The 21,589-nt window shown below is 41.6% G+C and overlaps 1 protein-coding gene across 1 annotated transcript in view; it reads left to right on the forward strand.

Annotated features, from left to right (window-relative positions):
* Window positions 1-21,093, forward strand: part of LOC124794952 (leishmanolysin-like peptidase) — a 564,236-nt gene extending 543,143 nt beyond the window's left edge. Inside the window, exons 13-14 of the mRNA XM_047258667.1 lie at window positions 1,275-1,394; window positions 18,842-21,093. Of these exons, the coding sequence (XP_047114623.1) occupies window positions 1,275-1,394; window positions 18,842-19,009 (288 nt within the window). The 3' untranslated portion in view covers window positions 19,010-21,093. The remainder of the gene's footprint in view (window positions 1-1,274; window positions 1,395-18,841) is intronic.
* The last annotated feature ends 496 nt before the right edge of the window (window positions 21,094-21,589 follow it).

Raw genomic sequence — 21,589 nt, forward strand, 5'->3', positions numbered from 1 at the left:
AAGAACATGTGTTTAATATCTCTCATCAAAACATTAGGAGCCCCAAAATGGGTGAGCCCCTAACATCCACATAAGATAACGGAAGGTGGATAGAATGTCAGTAGGTATATTGCACTTATCAGAATATCACATTGAAGTCACTGACGTCAGACAGATATGTCTTGAAGGGTGCAAGCCAATAACATACTTCTGTAAAACCATTAAGACCCAACAGAGGAGTGCTGTCCTAGGTTAATGAATATTGTGTTGAACAGCTCTTAGAATGCTGTACTACAGTGGTGAATTAGAATACTTACAAGCTATGAGTATAGACAGTTTACAAGCCATCAAAGGAAACATCTTAAGCTTCTTAAAGCAGGTAGTGACAGTTAATTGGTGAAGCGTTTCTTGTGGAGATTTTAATGTCGATATTGTTACATAGTACTAATCTATACCACCTATAGTGATTGATGCCAGGTTAGGATTATTTGCTGCAGAAAAAATTCCTACAAGAATTGACGGATATAGTGCAATGACCATTGACAATTTGTTTTTAGGCGCTTTTACTAATGCAGAGGTAAGAGTGACTACAATGGAAACGTTAATAATAAAATATGTTGACCAGTAGGTTCAGATCGTAAAACAAAAATTTCTATCACAGAATTATGAACAATGACTTCGTCACAGTGTTTCGAGAGGAATTGTGGGAAGGATGCTGGGGGAAAATGTATAAATCAGTGTAGTTGGAAAAAATTTAATGATTTCTGAAACACATTCATTCAGCACATTGAGTCTTATTTTCCACTGAAGCAGACAAGGATAAAATTGGACAAAAGCAAGGGTGAGGGGTGTATAACCCCAAGGATTTAAGTATCCAGTGCTAGGAAGAGAGCGCTCTACCTAGTGATGAGGTCAGACTCTAGTCAAGGGTAAAAACTCAGTTACTGCCAATGTTGTAAAAACCTGTTATTAAGAAAGCAAGACATGTGCACTAAGGACAGTTGCTATTCTCCACATGCCAGAGATGCTGGGTTGCAGATAGGTACAAGAGGTTATTCTGTACTGGATTTTCGATTGTTTAATGTAAATGAAAGTGAGTCAGTAGAAAATAGATTGCACCCACTAATAAACAACCAAATAATTGCATTGGATTTACTTGTGCAGACACTGCATAACAATATTGTTACCTTCAGAGAGCTCAAATCAGCATTGAATGTTGTAATAACTATTACATATTTACATTGAATGAAGTTACACCATATATATTTTACTGACCATACTGTTTTTTTATGCAGGTGTCTAATTACACATATACTTGTTATCATGAAAAACAAGAATTGCCCATTCAAATAAATGTAGATGGCTGGTTGCATAGAGGGGCCCTTGTGTGCCCTTCTTGCAAAGAACTTTGTGAGGTAAGCATAAAGAAATTTCACATTGCACATACATTTTGTTCCTCATTTGCTTGTGGTAATAGGGTATCCCACAACTGTAGAATTACATTAATAGTGAACAAGAAGTGTCCACTGTATAAACAGTTCATCGGCATTACTAGGTTTGATTAATGTAAAATTATATTCAGATATACACTCCTGGAAATTGAAATAAGAACACCGTGAATTCATTGTCCCAGGAAGGGGAAACTTTATTGACACATTCCTGGGGTCAGATACATCACATGATCACACTGACAGAACCACAGGCACATAGACACAGGCAACAGAGCATGCACAATGTCGGCACTAGTACAGTGTATATCCACCTTTCGCAGCAATGCAGGCTGCTATTCTCCCATGGAGACGATCGTAGAGATGCTGGATGTAGTCCTGTGGAACGGCTTGCCATGCCATTTCCACCTGGCACCTCAGTTGGACCAGCGTTCGTGCTGGACGTGCAGACCGCGTGAGACGACGCTTCATCCAGTCCCAAACATGCTCAATGGGGGACAGATTCGGAGATCTTGCTGGCCAGGGTAGTTGACTTACACCTTCTAGAGCACGTTGGGTGGCACGGGATACATGCGGACGTGCATTGTCCTGTTGGAACAGCAAGTTCCCTTGCCGGTCTAGGAATGGTAGAACGATGGGTTCGATGACGGTTTGGATGTACCGTGCACTATTCAGTGTCCCCTCGACGATCACCAGTGGTGTACGGCCAGTGTAGGAGATCGCTCCCCACACCATGATGCCGGGTGTTGGCCCTGTGTGCCTCGGTCGTATGCAGTCCTGATTGTGGCGCTCACCTGCACGGCGCCAAACACGCATACGACCATCATTGGCACCAAGGCAGAAGCGACTCTCGTCGCTGAAGACGACATGTCTCCATTCGTCCCTCCATTCACGCCTGTCGCGACACCACTGGAGGCGGGCTGCACGATGTTGGGGCGTGAGCGGAAGACGGCCTAACGGTGTGCGGGACCGTAGCCCAGCTTCATGGAGACGGTTGCGAATGGTCCTCGCCGATACCCCAGGAGCAACAGTGTCCCTAATTTGCTGGGAAGTGGCGGTGCGGTCCCATACGGCACTGCGTAGGATCCTACGGTCTTGGCGTGCATCCGTGCGTCGCTGCAGTTCGGTCCCAGGTCGACGGGCACGTGCACCTTCCGCCGACCACTGGCGACAACATCGATGTACTGTGGAGACCTCACGCCCCACGTGTTGAGCAATTCGGCGGTACGTCCACCCGGCCTCCCGCATGCCCACTATACGCCCTCGCTCAAAGTCCGTCAACTGCACATACGGTTCACGTCCACGCTGTCGCGGCATGCTACCAGTGTTAAAGACTGCGATGGAGCTCCGTATGCCACGGCAAACTGGCTGACACTGACGGCGGCGGTGCACAAATGCTGCGCAGCTAGCGCCATTCGACGGCCAACACCGCGGTTCCTGGTGTGGCGTGCGTGTGATCATTGCTTGTACAGCCCTCTCACAGTGTCCGGAGCAAGTATGGTGGGTCTGACACACCGGTGTCAATGTGTTCTTTTTTCCATTTCCAGGAGTGTATATCATTGAATATTGTGCATACACACAAGATTTGTACATCAAAACTTGGTTCAATTTGCAGTGACATGAATATTTTATATACATAAACCTTGTGTTTACATTATGATATTCTATCATGCACACTGAAGAGGTTTAAACATCAGAACTGGTCATGATGATAAACCACTTGTCCATTGTAACAGTTGTTTTACTATTGCACTTCTATTTGGTGATGTGTGACTGGACTGTACAAAACTGTGAGCTCTGCTCAAATAAGAATTACCTCTTATATAAAAATTTATTTATTTTCTTAATGAGAGAAAATTTAATTAAATAATTTAATTCATCTAATCGGATATGAAAGAAATGTCATTTGTTCGGATGTCTTGTGACTGATATCCCATTAATGGCCTGCCTTGTTGTCCTAAATAAATCAGAAACACAAGGACTAAAGTAAAAAAATTTTCAGGTAAAACCCAGCAACTGAAGTTTGTAACTAACAGATATAATTCATTTTGTTGGATGATCTACTGATATTGTTGATAAAATCCATGGTATCATATTACTGTTAAGATATGTTTACATTTGGTGTCTATACAGGATGTTCAGATAAAAGTATCAGATACTTTGAGAGGTGGTAGTTCTCGTTGAAACAAGAAAAATAAGTCCAACAGACATGGGTCTGGAACCATATGCTTTCTGAGATAAATAAGGAATGCGAAACACTTGGTTGCGGATATTGGCACAATTGTTTCATTGGAGCTCTGTCATACATGTCGGGAGAGGATTGTGATGTCTTACTCCCAGTACTCTGCCTACCGTTGTATTGTATTGTATTGTATTGTATTGTATTGTATTGTATGTTAACCGGGGACCGAGAAACGACGGAGAGGCTCCGTCCCCGCCGCAGCCGCAGTGGTCCACAACCCCATGATGTCTACCACAGTCCACTTCACCCCTCCACCGCCCCACACCGAACCCAGGGTTATTGTACAGTTCGGCCCCTGGTGGACCCCCCCCAGGGAACGTCTCGCACCAGACGAGTGTAACCCCTATGTTTGCGTGGTACAGTAATGGTGGTGTACGCGTACGTGGAGAACTTGTTTGCGCAGCAACCGCCGACATAGTGTAACTGAGGCGGAATAAGGGGAACCAGCCCACATTCGCCGAGGCAGATGGAAAACTGCCAAAAACCATCCACAGACTGGCCGGTTCACCGGACCTCGACACACATCCGTCGGGCGGATTCGTGCCGGGGACCAGGCGCTCCTTCCCACCCAGTAACCTGTGCCTTAGACCACACGGCCAACCGGGCGGGCCTGCCTACCATTAGGTGGTTTGTAGTCCGTTGTGTGGTTCAAACTCGTTGTAGACTACATTTTTTGTCATGTTTGTGTGCCTTATTGTGCGGTACTTTCAACCCTGTTTACATATCATGGTATTTTGCCTTCATCCAAATGTGGATTCACATAGGTGTTTAGAGTTATTGCGCTGTTTGTATATACAAATGGTGTAGTACATTTACATTTTCTCTCTTCCACCACTTGTTAGTAATGGAAGCCTACTATTCGATAAGTGAAATGGTGGATATGATATTCTGCTACGGTTTACTAAATGGGCATAACCTGTGAGCCCATTCCCTCTACGATGAAAAATATCTACAGTGCAGACTGCCCTCTGATAGGCTGAACAGTAGACTCTTCCAGCATCTGAGGGACACAGATACCCTTGCACCATGGCCTGCTCATTTCCCAGATCTCAATCCCCTAGACTTTCGCTGACAGGGACACTTGAAGGAATTGGTCTACACCATGCTAATCAACAATGTGTGGACACTATAGGGTCACATCTTCAATGTGTGCCAGCAGGTACAACAACTGGGTATATGTCAAAGGATGCATCATTCCTTATGCCAGAGGGCAGAGGGGTGCATTGTCATGAATGGATGCCACATTGAATACCTCCTGTAAACTTGTGTTTATCACAGAAAGTATGCATGTCTGGACCCATGTCTATAGGATTTATTTTTCTTGTTCCAATGAGTACTACCATTTCTCTAAGTATTTGACATTTTTTTAACACCCTGTATACATTTTAAGTTAGTCTGTCTTGAACATTTCATAAGTGTATTACAGGCAGTTCATTTTGTGAGCCAGCAGATTTCATTCTTATGCATGACTGCATTAATGGAAATGGATGCAATGCAGCATGGATGCATTAAAATGCATAGCCAGAGACCAGACAGACAAGTCATCCAACCTTTGGTAGACTGCGGTTTACTCATATCCCTGACTAGGAATAATGCATCTTGTAGCCTGTAGAAAAGGCTCTAGGTGTCAATAAGCAACTGGCACATTGCCACAGCATGCGATACATCTGATAGCACCACATTTCACAGGAGATATGTGTATTTGTAAAATCTTCACTGTGTACAGGATCTTGTCCTATCTGTCACTTATCACAGGAAAATTTCTGATGATTTGCTTCAAAAACTGAAAAATCTGTATCCCTCTCTTCAGTCTTGGGAACAGATGAGAGAAAATATAGAAGAGATGGAATAGCATATTTTAACAGATAACATTTGTGGACCGATGAAAATCCCCGTTCAGGCCAGACATCAGCAGTTGAAACTGTAGATGATGACAGGTAGGTCAGTAGGACTCTAGTTTCCCATTTCACTTCCAGCGCTCTACACCTTCTTGTTAATCAGTATGTGGTCCCCATTGTTGGGTTTGACCTGCCACCACTTTTCAAATTTTCCAGTAGTGTGAATTGCGCAGGGGAGGTCACCCAATGTTGTGTATGTTGCACCATTGTGCCTTTCCACCTTATCACCCTTCCTTTCTAATAAGGTAGTATGCCCAAAACCCAGAATGGTAGCCATCCTTCTGTGGGGAGGAGGTCGTCAAGTACCTAACAGTGGTAGCCTCTGACCATGCAGAGACTGCATTATTGGTGCTTGAGATGGGGACTCCAAGCGACAGATTACTAGCCAGGTAGCCGTCGATGAGGCTGGGTGGTGCCCACGGGAAGAGCCATTTGGATTGGGTGGCATCATGGCAGATGGCTTGCATGTGAAGCAGATGATGCTTTCTCTCACTGGTGGTCATATTGCCCCACCAGTCATGAACTGCGATCTGGGCAATAAAACTTCTATTTTGGAAGCTTTTTTACATTAATCATCCATGAAGACTAATGCCTCACCAATATGCTGCTGATATGATCACACTATTGGTCGGAGGATGGCATTCACATATCGTACAGCCATTACGACGCCTTCTATGACCACCAGTGGCGTACGTTGGCGCCGAATAATGCCACCCGAAAACAGCAGGGACCCTCCACCTTGCTGCACCTGCTGGACAGTGTATCTAAGGCATTCATCTTGTCTGGTTGAAGGCATATGTGACACTCATCGGTGAAGAGAACATGATGCCAATCCTGAGCGGTCCATTCGGCATGTTGTTGGGCCCTCTGTACCGCACTGCATGGTGTCTTGGTTGCAAATATGGACCTCGGCATGGACATCTCCCTCGGCATGGACATCGGGAGTGAAGTTGCAGATCATGCAACCTTTTGCGCACAGTTTGAGTCACAACACAATGTCCTGTGGCTGCATGAAAAGCATTATTCAACATGGTGGCACTGTTGTCAGCGTTCTTCTGAGCCATAATCCATAGGTAGCCGTCATCCACTGCAGTAGTAGCCTTCGGGTGGCCTGAGCAAGGGATGCCATCGACAGTTCCTGTCTCTCTGTATCTCCTCCATGTCCGAACAACATCGCTTTGGTTCACTCAGACACACCTGGACACTTCCTTTGTTGAGAGCCCTTCCTGGCACAAAGTGACAATGCAGATGCAATCGAACTGTGGTATTGACCATCTAGACATGGTTGAACTACAGACAACACGAGCCATGTACCTCCTTTCTGGTGGAATGACTGGAGCTGATCGACTGGCAGACCCCCTCCACCTAATAGGCGCTGCTCGTGCATGGTTGCTTACAGTTTTGGGTGGGTTTAGTGACATCTCTGAAGAGTCAAAGGGACTATCTACAGGAGTTCTGGGAACCAGGATAATGCAAAAAAAAATTTGATGTGTGTGTATGTTCCAGGAACATTTTTCAGTATCTAAAGAAGATTGGGTGAACCATTACTTCTCCCATTCTTCTTCAACAAGTGTTAGTCAGATTTATTAATCAACAGAGAGCCTAGTTCTGGATGCATAAAAGGGAAAGAAGAAGCATATATTAATTTATTTATTAATATTTATTTATTTAATTATTTATCTTTACTCATCCGTGGATCATTTTGCAATGATATAGGATTTGTCAAGCTAATACATTGCCAATCAATATGCCAAAATATAACACACTGCATATAAAACATGCTTAGAGAGGATGCAAAGGGTAGACTATGAGAATAGGACAGTTGGTCAGCTGTGACCCTGATTAAGAAACCATCCCAGTATTTGCCTTAGCAGTCTAGGACACCCACAGAAAACCCAAATCAGGATGGTTGGACAGAGTAGCTCCATCTTACTGAACGTAGTTCAGTATCCTAACAGCTGCACTGCTTCACTCGGTAATTCTCTAGACATCTGCTGATGACTTCTGGGTGTCCAGTCATGTGCAATGTGAAACGTAATTCCACTCTTCACTGACACTTCACACTAAGATACCCACTAATGACCACTGAGAAGATGCCCTGTGCCTCAGTTCCAGACTCCATATAGGAATGTGTACTACTGTACACCTGAAAAACTAAGCCAAAAGACATTACTATCATGTGTTATACATCTTGAGACATGATCCTTTTGAAAGCAGTGACCCATAATCATGCACTGAAATGTGACAACATGCTGTAGTTACCCCATTACATTGTTATCCATACTCCGAGTCCTTTAAGTAATCTTTAATGGTGTAATATTTATTATTTGTGAACAACATTGTAGCTGCCTTTTTAAACAAAAGTGCTTTAGTAATCTTTCTCCCTTTCTTTGTCAGCTTATTACGCAATTTTATCCCCTGATACAAATGCTGTTTTGAGTTTTTTTGTTTGTTTTCCCTGGGAAAACGTAACTCCAAACTGACTCTTGTTCCATGATTATTTATAGAACTATTGTATTAGTGCAGTATTTAATAATATGTTCCCTGATACACAGAACAGATTGCCATACATACTTAGTGCAGTAAGAATGCCCATTTTTTAAAAAATATATATATAACTGTTTACAATGAGCCCGGTTACTACTTACAGTTATTATTTTTATAACTGTTTTCTTGTGTGTCCCTGTTTTGTGCCTTCAATCCTCAGAAAAGAATCCCATAACTAAGAACTGAGAGTATGTAGGCATAGTATGTCATCACAACACATCATCTGTTACAAACTGATGCTAACACCTTTAGAGTGTAGCATGCTGATGACATTTTTCTTTGCTTTGCTTTGCTTTGTATGTTCACTCCAAGTTAGCTGACTATGTTCATTCCTAAAGAGTTCGTGTTTACTTCACAACCTATAGATTTACCATATGTACTTAAAATGCCAAAGTTGCTATTTCTCTTTATGCTGAAATGAATGCTGTTCATTTTCTATATGTTCAACATTAATTACATACTGGCCAATTGTAAACATCCTTGAGGGTTTCATTTGCTTTCTCTAGCACAGGGCGAGGCATAATATCAAGCTATTTTAAAAAGCACATGAATTGAGCTGCATCGGAAAGAGGTGGAGGGGATAGTGTCAAGTTACTTTTGGCGCAAAATAGCATTTAGTCATAATGGAGCGGTGGACCCTACAGCTTAGTGCGTATGCTGTAAGAGCATTTTATTAAATGGAGATCGTACCAGCTAGCATGTTGTGCTTCCCACAACCACTTCAACATTAATCAGAATCGACCGGTGCCATCTGCCTGTGCGATTAATAAGTGGGTTGAGAACTTTGATCAGACAGTGTCAGTGACAAAGAAGAAAACTGGGAGACCAAAAACTGCACACACCTGAAAACATTAAATGTGTAAGAGTTGTCACTGAGAGAAGCCCTCATTGCTTAGGTCATCGGCACAGAGCTACACTTGGGATTTCAAACAAAATAGTAAGAAGAATTTTGCACCAAGATTTGCACTTTCACCCCTACAAAATCCAAATGGTTCACGCCCTTAAGGAAACAGAGTATGTGAGCCGAATCTGGTTCTGCTTAGAATTTCTGGACATGATTAATCAAGACAAGGACATTGTAAACCATTTTTGGATGAGCGATGAAGCCCACTTCCATGTCTCCGGTTATGTGAACAAGCAGAACTTTCAATTTTGGAGTGACGTTAATCCTAGAGAACTGCATCAGCAACCATTGCACTCTGCAAAAGTTACTGTGTGGTGCACCGTGTCTTCATTAGGGATAATAGGGTCGTACTTTGTTGAACATGGCCTAGGCAATACTGTTACAGTGCCTTCGCAGAGGTATGCGGATGTGTTGGAAAGCTTTTTTGCTCTACAACTTGCACACCAAGAAGTGAGCAATGAGACATTTTTCCAGCAGGATGGAGCAACCTCCCTAATTGTTCAAGTAAGTGTGAATATTGTCAATCATTTGTTTCCAAATCATGTGATCTCCCGAAATGGGGATACTGCATGGCCCTCTCATTCACTGGACCTCACAACATGTGACTTTTTCTTGTGGGATTATGTGAAAAGCAAAGTTAACTAAGATAACCCTCCTCAAACAACTGAAGCTCTGAAAGAGCAGATCCGATAGGAAATTGTTCAAATCCCACTGGAAATGCTACAAAATGTGACGAGTCACTTCAAGGTCTAGCTGGAGGAACTTGTGCATCTAAACAGATGCCATCTTACCAGAGTTATCTTCAAAAAATAACCGATGTTTTACTATTGCAGAAAACACTTTCTCATGTATTTTGAGATTATAAAATAAAAAAAAAGTTTTAACAAAGTATTTTTACTTAATAGCCTTTTAAAAATCAGTCTTTATTATGCCTCATCCTGTAGAAGTTCTGATGTTTTATCAGTGACTGTGATGATGTCATAACCAAAGAAAACCTTTTCTCCATGTCTTACACTGTCTGGAAAGTCATTGATATATATTAAGAACAGAAACAGACCCAATATACTACCCTGAGGAACACCTGTGTTTACATATTCCTTGTCTGACAATTGTTTCACTAAAGATTTATGATCAGCAGATGTGTGAACAATCTCCACTTTTACAACCTGGTTTCGAAGTAAGGCTGAAACCACTAATTCGCTGCTCCTCTTATACCTCAAATTCCTGTCTAACTCAATAGAATTTTATAGTCATCAGTGTCAAAAGCCCTCGACAAATTTAAGAAAATGCCTGTAAAAAAAATGATTGCACCACTTTTGTGGTGTCTGCAGTGGGGAAAAATGATAAAGTGTTCATTAATGTTAGCAGTATTCATTTAGACATATCATGTAAACTGACTTGTTCCACATCATTTCGATAAAAGAATCATTCAAATTGTAGTTATCCATGCCAAAAAAGCACTTCAAAATGATTTACGGAACATATAACTAACTAACCAACCAACCAAGCAGCCAACCAACCAACTAACTAACTTAGTGAGGGCAACACTTGTGCATGATTTAGGCGCTCTGGAAAAACACGTGAACTACAGAATTCATTTATTATTTTTGTTAATGGGGCTTATACACTATCTATGCACGCCTTGAGAATAGAGACAGGAACCTCATCTGTGCCTGCTGACTTAATGTTTAATTGTTGTAATGTCTGCCTCACTGCAAGTTTGTTGTGCAAGTTTGTTGTGCTTGCTGTGTAAGTCATTATGAGTGCTACATGTGTTTTAGGAAGATTTTGCTGCAACTTCTACACAGTACAAGTAATCATTTACAAAATTAGCAAGTTCCTGAGGACTTCGTATTATTCTATCCCCATCTTTGAAATGTATGTTTTGTGCTTGGTCTGCATTTTCCAGGTTCTTGTTTTATAGTGTCCCACACCACTTTGTTTTTATTTTCTGCATTGTATACTAATTCCTAATTGAAAGATTTGTTGCAAGCAGTACCTGTGATGGCACTCGAGGAACTGTGGATTAGTGCAGTGCTTTTGGAAGAACTGAGAAATTTAAGTCTCCATCTATTTTGCTTAGCTCTGGGTAAACAAGGCTAATTTTGGAAATGCCACCTCACAAATATGTGCAAAATTTGGAGTATGTAGCATCTACAGTGTTTTCCATGTATACTTCATGCTGGGTTTGATTTGGCAATGCCCTAGAAAAAGTATATATGTTACAGTCTGAGAAAATCCTTTCGTAGGCCTGCAGTTTTGCAAGTTTCACTCTGCCTGTCTTTAGCTTTACTATCTGACAGTAATTACTCGAAATGCCAAGATCTCTTACAAATATTTTACAATTTTCCCTGTCAGTGTCCCTAAGTACATTGTCTAAAATTGCAGCTGAGCTTCATGAAACCCTCATAGCAATTTTTACCATTTGCATTATGCCAAAAGTGCTCAAATTGGTTAGGGCATTCTTACTAATTTCACCCTCAATGCCTGTGTTATGCTATTATTATGCTAGTTTTGGGAGTTGAGACCCTTTTCAAAAGTGCTCAAATTGGTTAGGGCATTCTTACTAATTTCACCCTCAATGCCTGTGTTATGCTGTTATTATGCTAGTTTTGTGAGTTGAGACCCTTTTCCATGACTTCACTTAATTTGTTGAGGAAAGTGTCCACATTGCCACTAAGTAAGTGATAAACACACAGAATGATCAGCTTTTTATGCGTATCTAGCTTTGTCTAGCTTTGTTACTTAAGTGACTGACAATTCAAAATGAGTCTCTACACAAATTGTGGTCAGATCTTCTCTAGCTTTGAAATGTGTGCCACCGCTGATATAGATTGATGATAACATTTAAGCAGACCTATAATAGCAACTTGCACATTCATATCAGATAGAACTATATGCCACAATTCATTATCTCTACACCAGTGCTCCATAATGCTTACTACCATGCTGCACAAAGACTGTAATTCAACTTCAAGTTGGTGTACTTTATTTCTAATGAACTGCTTATTTTGATGAATAATAGGTAATTCTGAGAAAATTTCTTTGGTGCTCACAAACTCTAGTATGGTACAGTCTATTTTCTGCATACAAGATGCAGAAGTCCCTAAGCTGGTTGAGATAATTTTAAGTAAGGGGAGCCTGTAGTCATGCTATATCCTAGAAAGGCCTAATTTTCGTACCTATGATAACAAATATCTGACCATATGTGGCCCCATACCCTCCCTCTCACTAATCAACTCCGCCAACCTCCCTTTACCAAACCTATTGAGGTGTAGGCCATGCCTAGTGTAGCCCGTCTATCGATAGTCCCCACCGAAACCACAGTGATGTGTGCCTGGCCAGCAGCCATCAGCGCAATCTCCAGCTCCACATTAACACGCCTTACAGCAAAGGCGAGAAGAGGCCGGTTGTGCTGCTTGAAACCTACATCCTTCTGAATCTGCTTGGTGTATTCATCTCTTGGTCTCCCTCCACGATTTTTGCCCTCCACGCTGCCCTCCAGTACTAAATTGGTGATCCTTTGATGCCTCAGAGCATGTCCAGCCAACCGATCCCTTCTTCTAGTCAAGTTGTGCCACAAACTTATCTTCTCCCCAATCCTATTCAATACCTCCTCGTTAGTTATATGATTTACCCATCTAATCTTCAGCTTTCTTCTGTAGCACCACATTTCGAAAGTTTGTATTCTCTTCTTGTCTAAACTATTTATCATCCATGTTTCACTTCCATACATGGCTACACTCCATACAAATACTTTCAGAAACGACTTCCTGACACGTAAATCTATACTCGATGTTAACAAATTTCTCTTCTTCAGAAACTCTTTCCTTGCCATTGCCAGTCTACATTTTATATCCTCTCTACTTCGACCATCATCAGTTATTTTGCTCCCCTTGTCTCATTTCCTAATCTAATTCCCTCAGCATCACCTGACTTAATTTGACTACATCCCATTGTCCTTGTTTTGCTTTTGTTGATGTTCATCTTATATACTCCTTTCAAGACACTATCCATTCCGTTTAGCTGCCCTTCCAGGTCCTTAGCTGTCCCTGACAGAATTATAATGTCATCAGCGAACCTCAAAGTTTTTATTTCTTCTCCATGGATTTTAATACCTACTCCAAATTTTTCTTTTGTTTCTTTCACTGCTTGCTCAATATACAGACTGAATAACATTGGGGAGAGGCTACAACCCTGTCTCACTCCCTTCCCAACTGCTGGGAAGTGAAATCCTTACACAGAGGCTCCAAATCCTCAGTCACCTGATCCAACCCAGCACTCTGCTTAAAAATGCTGGTGACCTGATACTCCTCCCCTAACTTCTCTTGTAACAGAGACCCTACACCTCTGCCATTACTGCTACCTAGCAGCAGTACTCTCTTCTTCCTAACATTAGTGTTATTTCTAACATTCTTAATCATGGTCAGAGTCTGCTGCACATATCTTTGTCCTGTCTAATCTTGATGCTCCTTTCACCTCAACTCTCAGCAGAAAGCTTTCGCTGGCGCCACAACGAAATTGTCAGAGCGCATCCTCCTCCTGCAAGCACTGCTATCAACTGCCAGTCCCCAACCAAACTCCTCACCACTGGCTTCCTTCACCCTCACCAGCTCTCCTAGCTTGCTCCAACTGTGCCTGAAGGGCAAATATCTATCTTCCCTTCCTTTTCCTGCTGTATATTTTGTAGTTCCAGAAAATGGTCTGAGTCATCCCCACTGTATTACCCCCATGTAACTATTTAATAGATGCAATCTGGAAATTTGTGTGTGGCTTGAAAATTGGAAATGATGCAAATGTGATTTGAGACTTTCTCGGCGTATTCCATTCGTGAAATCTTCTCGGGTGATCAGCCGAGTAAAGGCGTCGTCTTCTCGCAACGTTTCGAAGGGTTTCGTACCCATCATCTTCAAGCGAAGTGTCGAGATGCTGTGTTGCGCGGTCCTATAAAGGCTCCTGGACCAGTGACTGATTCCGGGCGCCGACCAATCAGGTACCTGCGGAATCGGCCGCCGCGCCAGTGGTGGAGGGTTCGCGGCGCGGACCGGGCGTCGAGTCCCTGCCGGTTCCTAATACATCTGTGGCCGCTACCGTCTTCGTGCCGGAGCGTTCTCTTCTAATTTTAGTTATTGCGGGATTCCAAGCTGTACTAAGTTGGAAACCAGTGTCTCGATTGATCAGGTTGCTGTTCAACCGAATTTCTACAGCCTCTTTGAAAACTGAATCCCAAAATCCCTTAGCGTCACACAGCTTCTTCGTACCCTCAAAGAGGAAGGTGTGTCCTTCGTTAATGCTATGTTCCGCTACCGCCGATTTTTCTGTCTGACCAAGGCGTACATTTCTAATGTGTTCCGAGCGCCTCTGCGTGATGCAGCGCTGCGTTTGTCCGATGTATTTCGTACCACATTCACATTCAATACTGTATACGCCCGGAGTCTGCAGTCCTAGGTGGTCTTTGACTGAGCCAAGTATGTCCTTAATTTTACTTGGGGCATGAAAAATTGTCTTGATGTTGTGTTTCTCCAGAATGCGGGCAATCTTGGCTGTTGGCGGTCCCGCGTATGGTAGAAATGCCAGGCATCTGGTCTCATCTTCTTCTTCTGGTGTGTCTACCTTCCTGCTCTTGTGTAGGGCGCGCGAGATTTGCGTCTCATTATAACCGTTGCTGCGGAAGGTCTTCCTTAGGTGTTGTAACTCTGCAGGTAGGCTGTCATCATCACAGATAGACTTGGCCCTGTGCACAAGTGTGTTAAGCACTGAGTTGCGTTGTGCTGGGTGGTGGCAACTCTGTGCATGAAGGTATAAATCCGTATGTGTCTTCTTCCTATACACAGCGTGACCCAAGGTGCCATCAGGGTGCCTCTTGATTAGAATGTCAAGGAAGGGCAAGCTTCCGTTTTCTTCCACCTCCATGGTGAATTGTATGTTGCTGTGTATGTTGTTGAGATGTCGCAGGAAGTCTTGCAGGTTCTCTCTGCCATGTGGCCACACGACAAAAGTGTCATCCACATATCTGTAAAAGGCTTTAGGTTTCAATGGGGCGGTGTCCAGGGCTATGTCTTCAAAGTGCTCCATGTAAAAATTAGCGATGCCTGGAGCTAAGGGGGACCCCATGGCTACACCATCCACTTGTTCATAAAATTTGCCTCCACACTTGAAGTAGGTGTTTGTTAACACATGCCGGAACAGCTTTATTGTGTCCTCACTAAAGCGTGTTTCGTGCAGCGCTAGGGAGTCTTCCAGCGGTACTCGTGTTAAGAGTGAGGTGACGTCAAAGCTGACAAGAAGATCTTCTTTATCCAGGCGAAAGCCTTGTAGTACCTTCACAAACTCCACCGAGTTCTTGACATGGTGCTCACAGTGACCCACGATCGGTTTGAGCAGTTGTGCTAGGTACTTGGCTAAACCATATGTCGGTGAGTTGATGGTGCTCACTATGGGTCGCAATGGAACTCCGTCTTTGTGGATCTTAGGGAGCCCATATAGCCGTGGTGGTGCCGGTGCTCTGGGGTACAGCTTCCTGATGACGTCCTTTTCCAGTCCAGAGTCATTGAGCAAGGCGATGGTCTTGCGAGTCACGGAAGCTGTCGTGTCCTTGTCCAGTTGCTTGTAGGCAGTATCTTGTAGCAGTGAGTTTATCTTCTGCCAATAATCTTCTTTCCTCAGTATCACCGTGGCATTGCCTTTGTCAGCAGCTAGAACGACAGTGTCCTCATCCTCACGTAGGGCCTTAAGAGCCTTCCATTCAGCAGATGCTATGTTGTTCTTGGGCATTTTTGCCTTCTCCAGGACCCTGCACGTCTCTCTCCCTCCCTACGGAGGCAGCTGAGGAAGTTAGGAGAGATCGTGGGTCACTGTGAGCACCATGTCAAGAACTCGGCGGAGTTTGTGAAGGTACTACAAGGCTTTCGCCTGGATAAAGAAGATCTTCTTGTCAGCTTTGACGTCACCTCACTCTTCACACGAGTACCGCTGGAAGACTCCCTAGCGCTGCTCGAAACACGCTTTAGTGAGGACACAATAAAGCTGTTCCGGCATGTGTTAACAAACACCTACTTCAAGTGTGGAGGCAAATTTTATGAACAAGTGGTTGGTGTAGCCATGGGGTCCCCCTTAGCTCCAGGCATCGCTAATTTTTACATGGAGCACTTTGAAGACATAGCCCTGGACACCGCCCCATTGAAACCTAAAGCCTTTTACAGATATGTGGATGACACTTTTGTCGTGTGGCCACATGGCAGAGAGAACCTGCAAGACTTCCTGCGACATCTCAACAACATACACAGCAACATACAATTCACCATGGAGGTGGAAGAAAACGGAAGCTTGCCCTTCCTTGACATTCTAATCAAGAGGCACCCTGATGGCACCTTGGGTCACGCTGTGTATAGGAAGAAGACACATACGGATTTATACCTTCATGCACAGAGTTGCCACCACCCAGCACAACGCAACTCAGTGCTTAACACACTTGTGCACAGGGCCAAGTCTATCTGTGATGATGACAGCCTACCTGCAGAGTTACAACACCTAAGGAAGACCTTCCGCAGCAACGGTTATAATGAGACGCAAATCTCGCGCGCCCTACACAAGAGCAGGAAGGTAGACACACCAGAAGAAGAAGATGAGACCAGATGCCTGGCATTTCTACCATACGCGGGACCGCCAACAGCCAAGATTGCCCGCATTCTGGAGAAACACAACATCAAGACAATTTTTCATGCCCCAAGTAAAATTAAGGACATACTTGGCTCAGTCAAAGACCACCTAGGACTGCAGACTCCGGGCGTATACAGTATTGAATGTGAATGTGGTACGAAATACATCGGACAAACGCAGCGCTGCATCACGCAGAGGCGCTCGGAACACATTAGAAATGTACGCCTTGGTCAGACAGAAAAATCGGCGGTAGCGGAACATAGCATTAACGAAGGACACACCTTCCTCTTTGAGGGTATGAAGAAGCTGTGTGACGCTAAAGGATTTTGGGATTCAGTTTTCAAAGAGGCTGTAGAAATTCGGTTGAACAGCAACCTGATCAATCGAGACACTGGTTTCCAACTTAGTACAGCTTGGAATCCCGCAATAACTAAAATTAGAAGAGAACGCTCCGGCACGAAGATGGTAGCGGCCACAGATGTATTAGGAACCGGCAGGGACTCGACGCCCGGTCCGCGCCGCGAACCCTCCACCACTGGCGCGGCGGCCGATTCCGCAGGTACCTGATTGGTCGGCGCCCGGAATCAGTCACTGGTCCAGGAGCCTTTATAGGACCGCGCAACACAGCATCTCGACACTTCGCTTGAAGATGATGGGTACGAAACCCTTCGAAACGTTGCGAGAAGACGACGCCTTTACTCGGCTGATCACCCGAGAAGATTTCACGAATGGAAATGATGCTGTTGAAATAGCTTTTAAGAGATGGCCTAAGGAAACCCCAATAATTTATGACACTTTTGGTCATCATTAACCAAAGGTAGCTGTAACACAAATAAAAGATGAAGTGTGGTATACAGGTATATTAGGCTAGAGACACTTATTAAAAAAAATACAGCAACAGATTAACTCTACCATAAAACTTGCATTTTAACAACAGAGTGAATGTGCTCCCAACAAGCGTGAACTGGTATGGCATATTATCAAATAATAAAATTCTCAAACCAGCTCACAAGATGTACTGATTGACCCATAAGTAGAGAATAATTACTTCATGACCTCCTGAAAAGTCTGGAACTGCGCGCCCGCTACGCTCGCAGATTCGAATCCTGCATCGGGCATGGATGTGTGTGATGTCCTTAGGTTAATTAGGTTTAAGTAGTTCTAAGTTCTAGGGGACTGATGACCTCAGATGTTAAGTCCCATATTGCTCAGAGCCATTTGAACCATTTGAACCTCCTGACAATAGCTGAAAAACATATCATCTATGCACTGACGGCACAACTCTGCTTAACACATACCATCAAACCACAGAAATAAATCAAGGAAACTCGTGAAAAGTTAGTACTAGTAATTAACTGATTTTCTTGTAATCAACTCTGAATAAAACATAGGCATTAATTGTGGGATTAAAATAAAGAAGTACAAAACAAATAAGTAAAATTGTTAGGCTTTCATTATTATTCCAAATTAAACTGAGAGAAACATGGTAGCTATTCGCCAAGAGAATAAATCGTCTGTGTCATCTCTTGTGAAAGCTGACAGATTCAATCATTAATCAGTATCCAAAGATGGAAGATGTCTCTTTCAGTAACATATATTCTATTGCCTATCAATATGGAGACATTCCTGTTGCATCTGTGAAATTCAGAAAACTTAAATGAAGCGTAATTAGAAGAATTAACCTATTTAATCCCAAGGAACATACTGCCTACCCTTTATCAACCAAAAAATACTGATTGTTGTAAACCTATGTCTATACAGCATTACTTTATAAAAAAAAATGCAGCTTAATTGAATTTTTGACACCAGTGATAGTATCTACCAACACAACGGGGGCAGAAGCAGCAGACTGGACCATTATATCCTGAAATAAACACTTGAAAGATTAGAAATTCACACAAAATACATGTTTAATTATTTTAATAAACTTCCAAAATCTGCTTTTTGTAGCCCTATACTATTTTATAACTAAAGTGTATGCTTGGTTACTGGAATATGCATTTTAAGAGGTAATGGAATGTTTTGAAATAAACAATTTTTGTAATAGGTCTTAAGACTATTGATAAATCAAATTAGAATTTACTTTTTTGTTACCTGGAGGTTATATTGCTTCACCATTTTATTATGGCAGATGATGTAGTAATATAAAATCATATCATTACAGGAACAGCTAAAAGATATCGGTGAATACTGCAAATCTGAATCGCAACCTCCTCAGTGGCTCACATATCACAAGGAAGAACTGACCTGTGGAGGCGTTAAATTGCATGCATTCCAGAGTAGAAGTATGCAACTGTTCTTGCTAGTGCTGATAGCAGCTGTCAGATGGTAGAGTTGCTGACCTGTTGGTCTGATGATGCACAGATTGAATTCTAAATACGCATTGTCAGTGACTGACTCACGTTGTGCCTCTTTTCTGTGGACAGTCACACAGAGGCCAAGAATGTTGTCATTGAATGTCAGAGGTGCTATGAATTAACTGTCTTCTTAGCTGCATCCTTCTTGGCATTTGTAATGTGACAATACAGTTAGCTCCTATGGTGTTTTTACTGTGATTGTATTCCATACATGGTGTGGAAATGATATTTTTATTGAAAATATGGTCAGATGTTACCTGTAAAAAATTAAAATGTTTCCTGTTCTATTTACATAAGACACTTTGAACCCGTGGCACTTTGAACTGAAATGGACCATTTCTATAAAAATTACTTACTATAAACTGTAACAAGAACAGCAAAAAACCCACATTAGTGCCATTATAAGTGTGTGCTATCAAATCACAATCCTCCCGTCCATGTAATTACTTTATGTTTGATATTCTGTAAAATTTAATGGCTGTGACTATACAAGAATGGATGAAGGAATGACTGCAGTTAACAAACAAACGTGCCTAGGGGAAACGTGTTCTTTCATAGCCTGAATTTTTCTTTTGAAGATGTTTCATGAAAATACCAAGATTAAGGTAAACAATGTTATGCATTAGCCCATCAACAGAATACTGCAGTGTAATTGTAGAAAAGTAAGTTGTTTTACAAGAGGTACTGTTGGCTGTGTTTTGCATTCCAGAGAGAATGAGTAAGTGTTAGTAACTTTTCCAAATATGTAGTTAAATTTCATACTTGCTTGATAGGAACTGCAGTATAATTTATTTTTTATTTGTACTCAGCAGCAATAAAAATAATACTTTTGACCATATACTCTGCTCTGGAAGCAGTCATGTATCTGTACATGTAATGTTTTTCATGCTTATTACATTTAGCAGTATGAAGACATTGAACAGATAGCTTACATACTATTATGTCGATAACCAAGAAAATAGTCAGAAATTGAGTTTCAAAGTTTTTGTGATTATTGTCCACATTCATCACTTAGTTCTAAACTGTACTTAATATTCAAAATATTTGTTATTTGTTACACAGCGTGTAAATAGATGCTCTGTTGTCAGATCTCTCTCTCTCTCTCTCTCTCTCTCTCTCTCTCTCTCTCTCTCTCTCTGTGTGTGTGTGTGTGTGTGTGTGTGTGTGTGTGTGTGATTTTTGTACATGTTCATTTATCAACTGATTTTTTTTTATTTGTATAAATAAATATCAGTTTGATGTGGGACCACTGGCTATGTCTGTTGGACAGAATAGATTTTGGCAAGTGTTTCGTTTATTTCCAGAGTTTTGTATTTATTTAAAAAGGAATCCAATTATGATTACAGATTCCTGAAAAAAATTGAAACTGAACACAAAATGCCTTCATTACAGCTTTACGTTCTTTTGTGAGTGTGAGACTAAGTTCAACTCATGTATAACAAAAGTAATGCAGTTGTTTCCTTAGTACTCATTTTTTCCTGAGGGAGTGAATAGTACACACTACTACAGGCTTCAGGTATAAAAAATTATACTGAAAAACTGCCAACAAACTGTTTGTTATTGGATTCAAAATGTCCAAATTGTAAAATTCATGTAAAGCAAATCTTGTTCACATAATGTCCAACTGACAAAATTACTAAAATTACAGTGAAGAATCCTGTCCAAAATTATTTTTATAGCCACACACATATTGTGTGTAGTTAACTTGGAAAAATTCTCTTTTGGCCAGGTGGCAGCACTGTATTATAACTGAATTGTATATGCATGAAGATTAATTCCAGTTTTACATACAAATATAACATTCCATCAACTACTGCCAATGTATTGGTTTAAAGACATCTTGTGACTCAGGTTTACCTATGTATTTGGAATATTACAGAATTATTATGTTATGTGTTTTCCTTTTATATTCTACTGAATATAATTATTATATTCTTATAATTTTAAGTAAGAAATTGCTTCTGAAGAACTTTAATTTTACTAGTTATTCCAACTATATCTTATTTCTGTTGTACTGAAACTTGTTTTACAATTACCAAAGATTACTATTTAAGTGCACTTAGTACAAGACTTTTAAATTATATGTGAAAAATAATGCCTTTTGTATAAAATCAGCTCTCCATGCATAGAGAATTGTATCAGTTTTTATGAATAAATATTCTTTTTATCTAAGAGAAAATATATTAGATAAACAAATAATGAAACTGGATATTATTTATTGGTTCATTAACCCTAGAGTATAAAACACTCGTAAAATTTATGGCTGCAATTGGTCCCAATTCATGGTTCCCATCAATCTATTATTGTCACTATAGGGTGTAAAACAGGATATTTTGTACTTATTTTGTATGTGACACACCATTGGAGACCTCATAATTGTGATTAACTGGCACATAAACTGTAAATTAAGACTTCCTTTGAATAAAAATTTACATTGGTTTGGTAACAATATAATATTCCCCCCTTTAGTGTTCTAGGGTTAACAGCTCTGCAATTTGTTATTTATACGGAAATGACAATTTATAGGGATATTCAGCTGCAAAAACTAAAAAGTT

The sequence above is a fragment of the Schistocerca piceifrons genome, chromosome 4 (assembly GCF_021461385.2).
Source record: "Schistocerca piceifrons isolate TAMUIC-IGC-003096 chromosome 4, iqSchPice1.1, whole genome shotgun sequence".
Taxonomy (NCBI): domain Eukaryota; kingdom Metazoa; phylum Arthropoda; class Insecta; order Orthoptera; family Acrididae; genus Schistocerca; species Schistocerca piceifrons.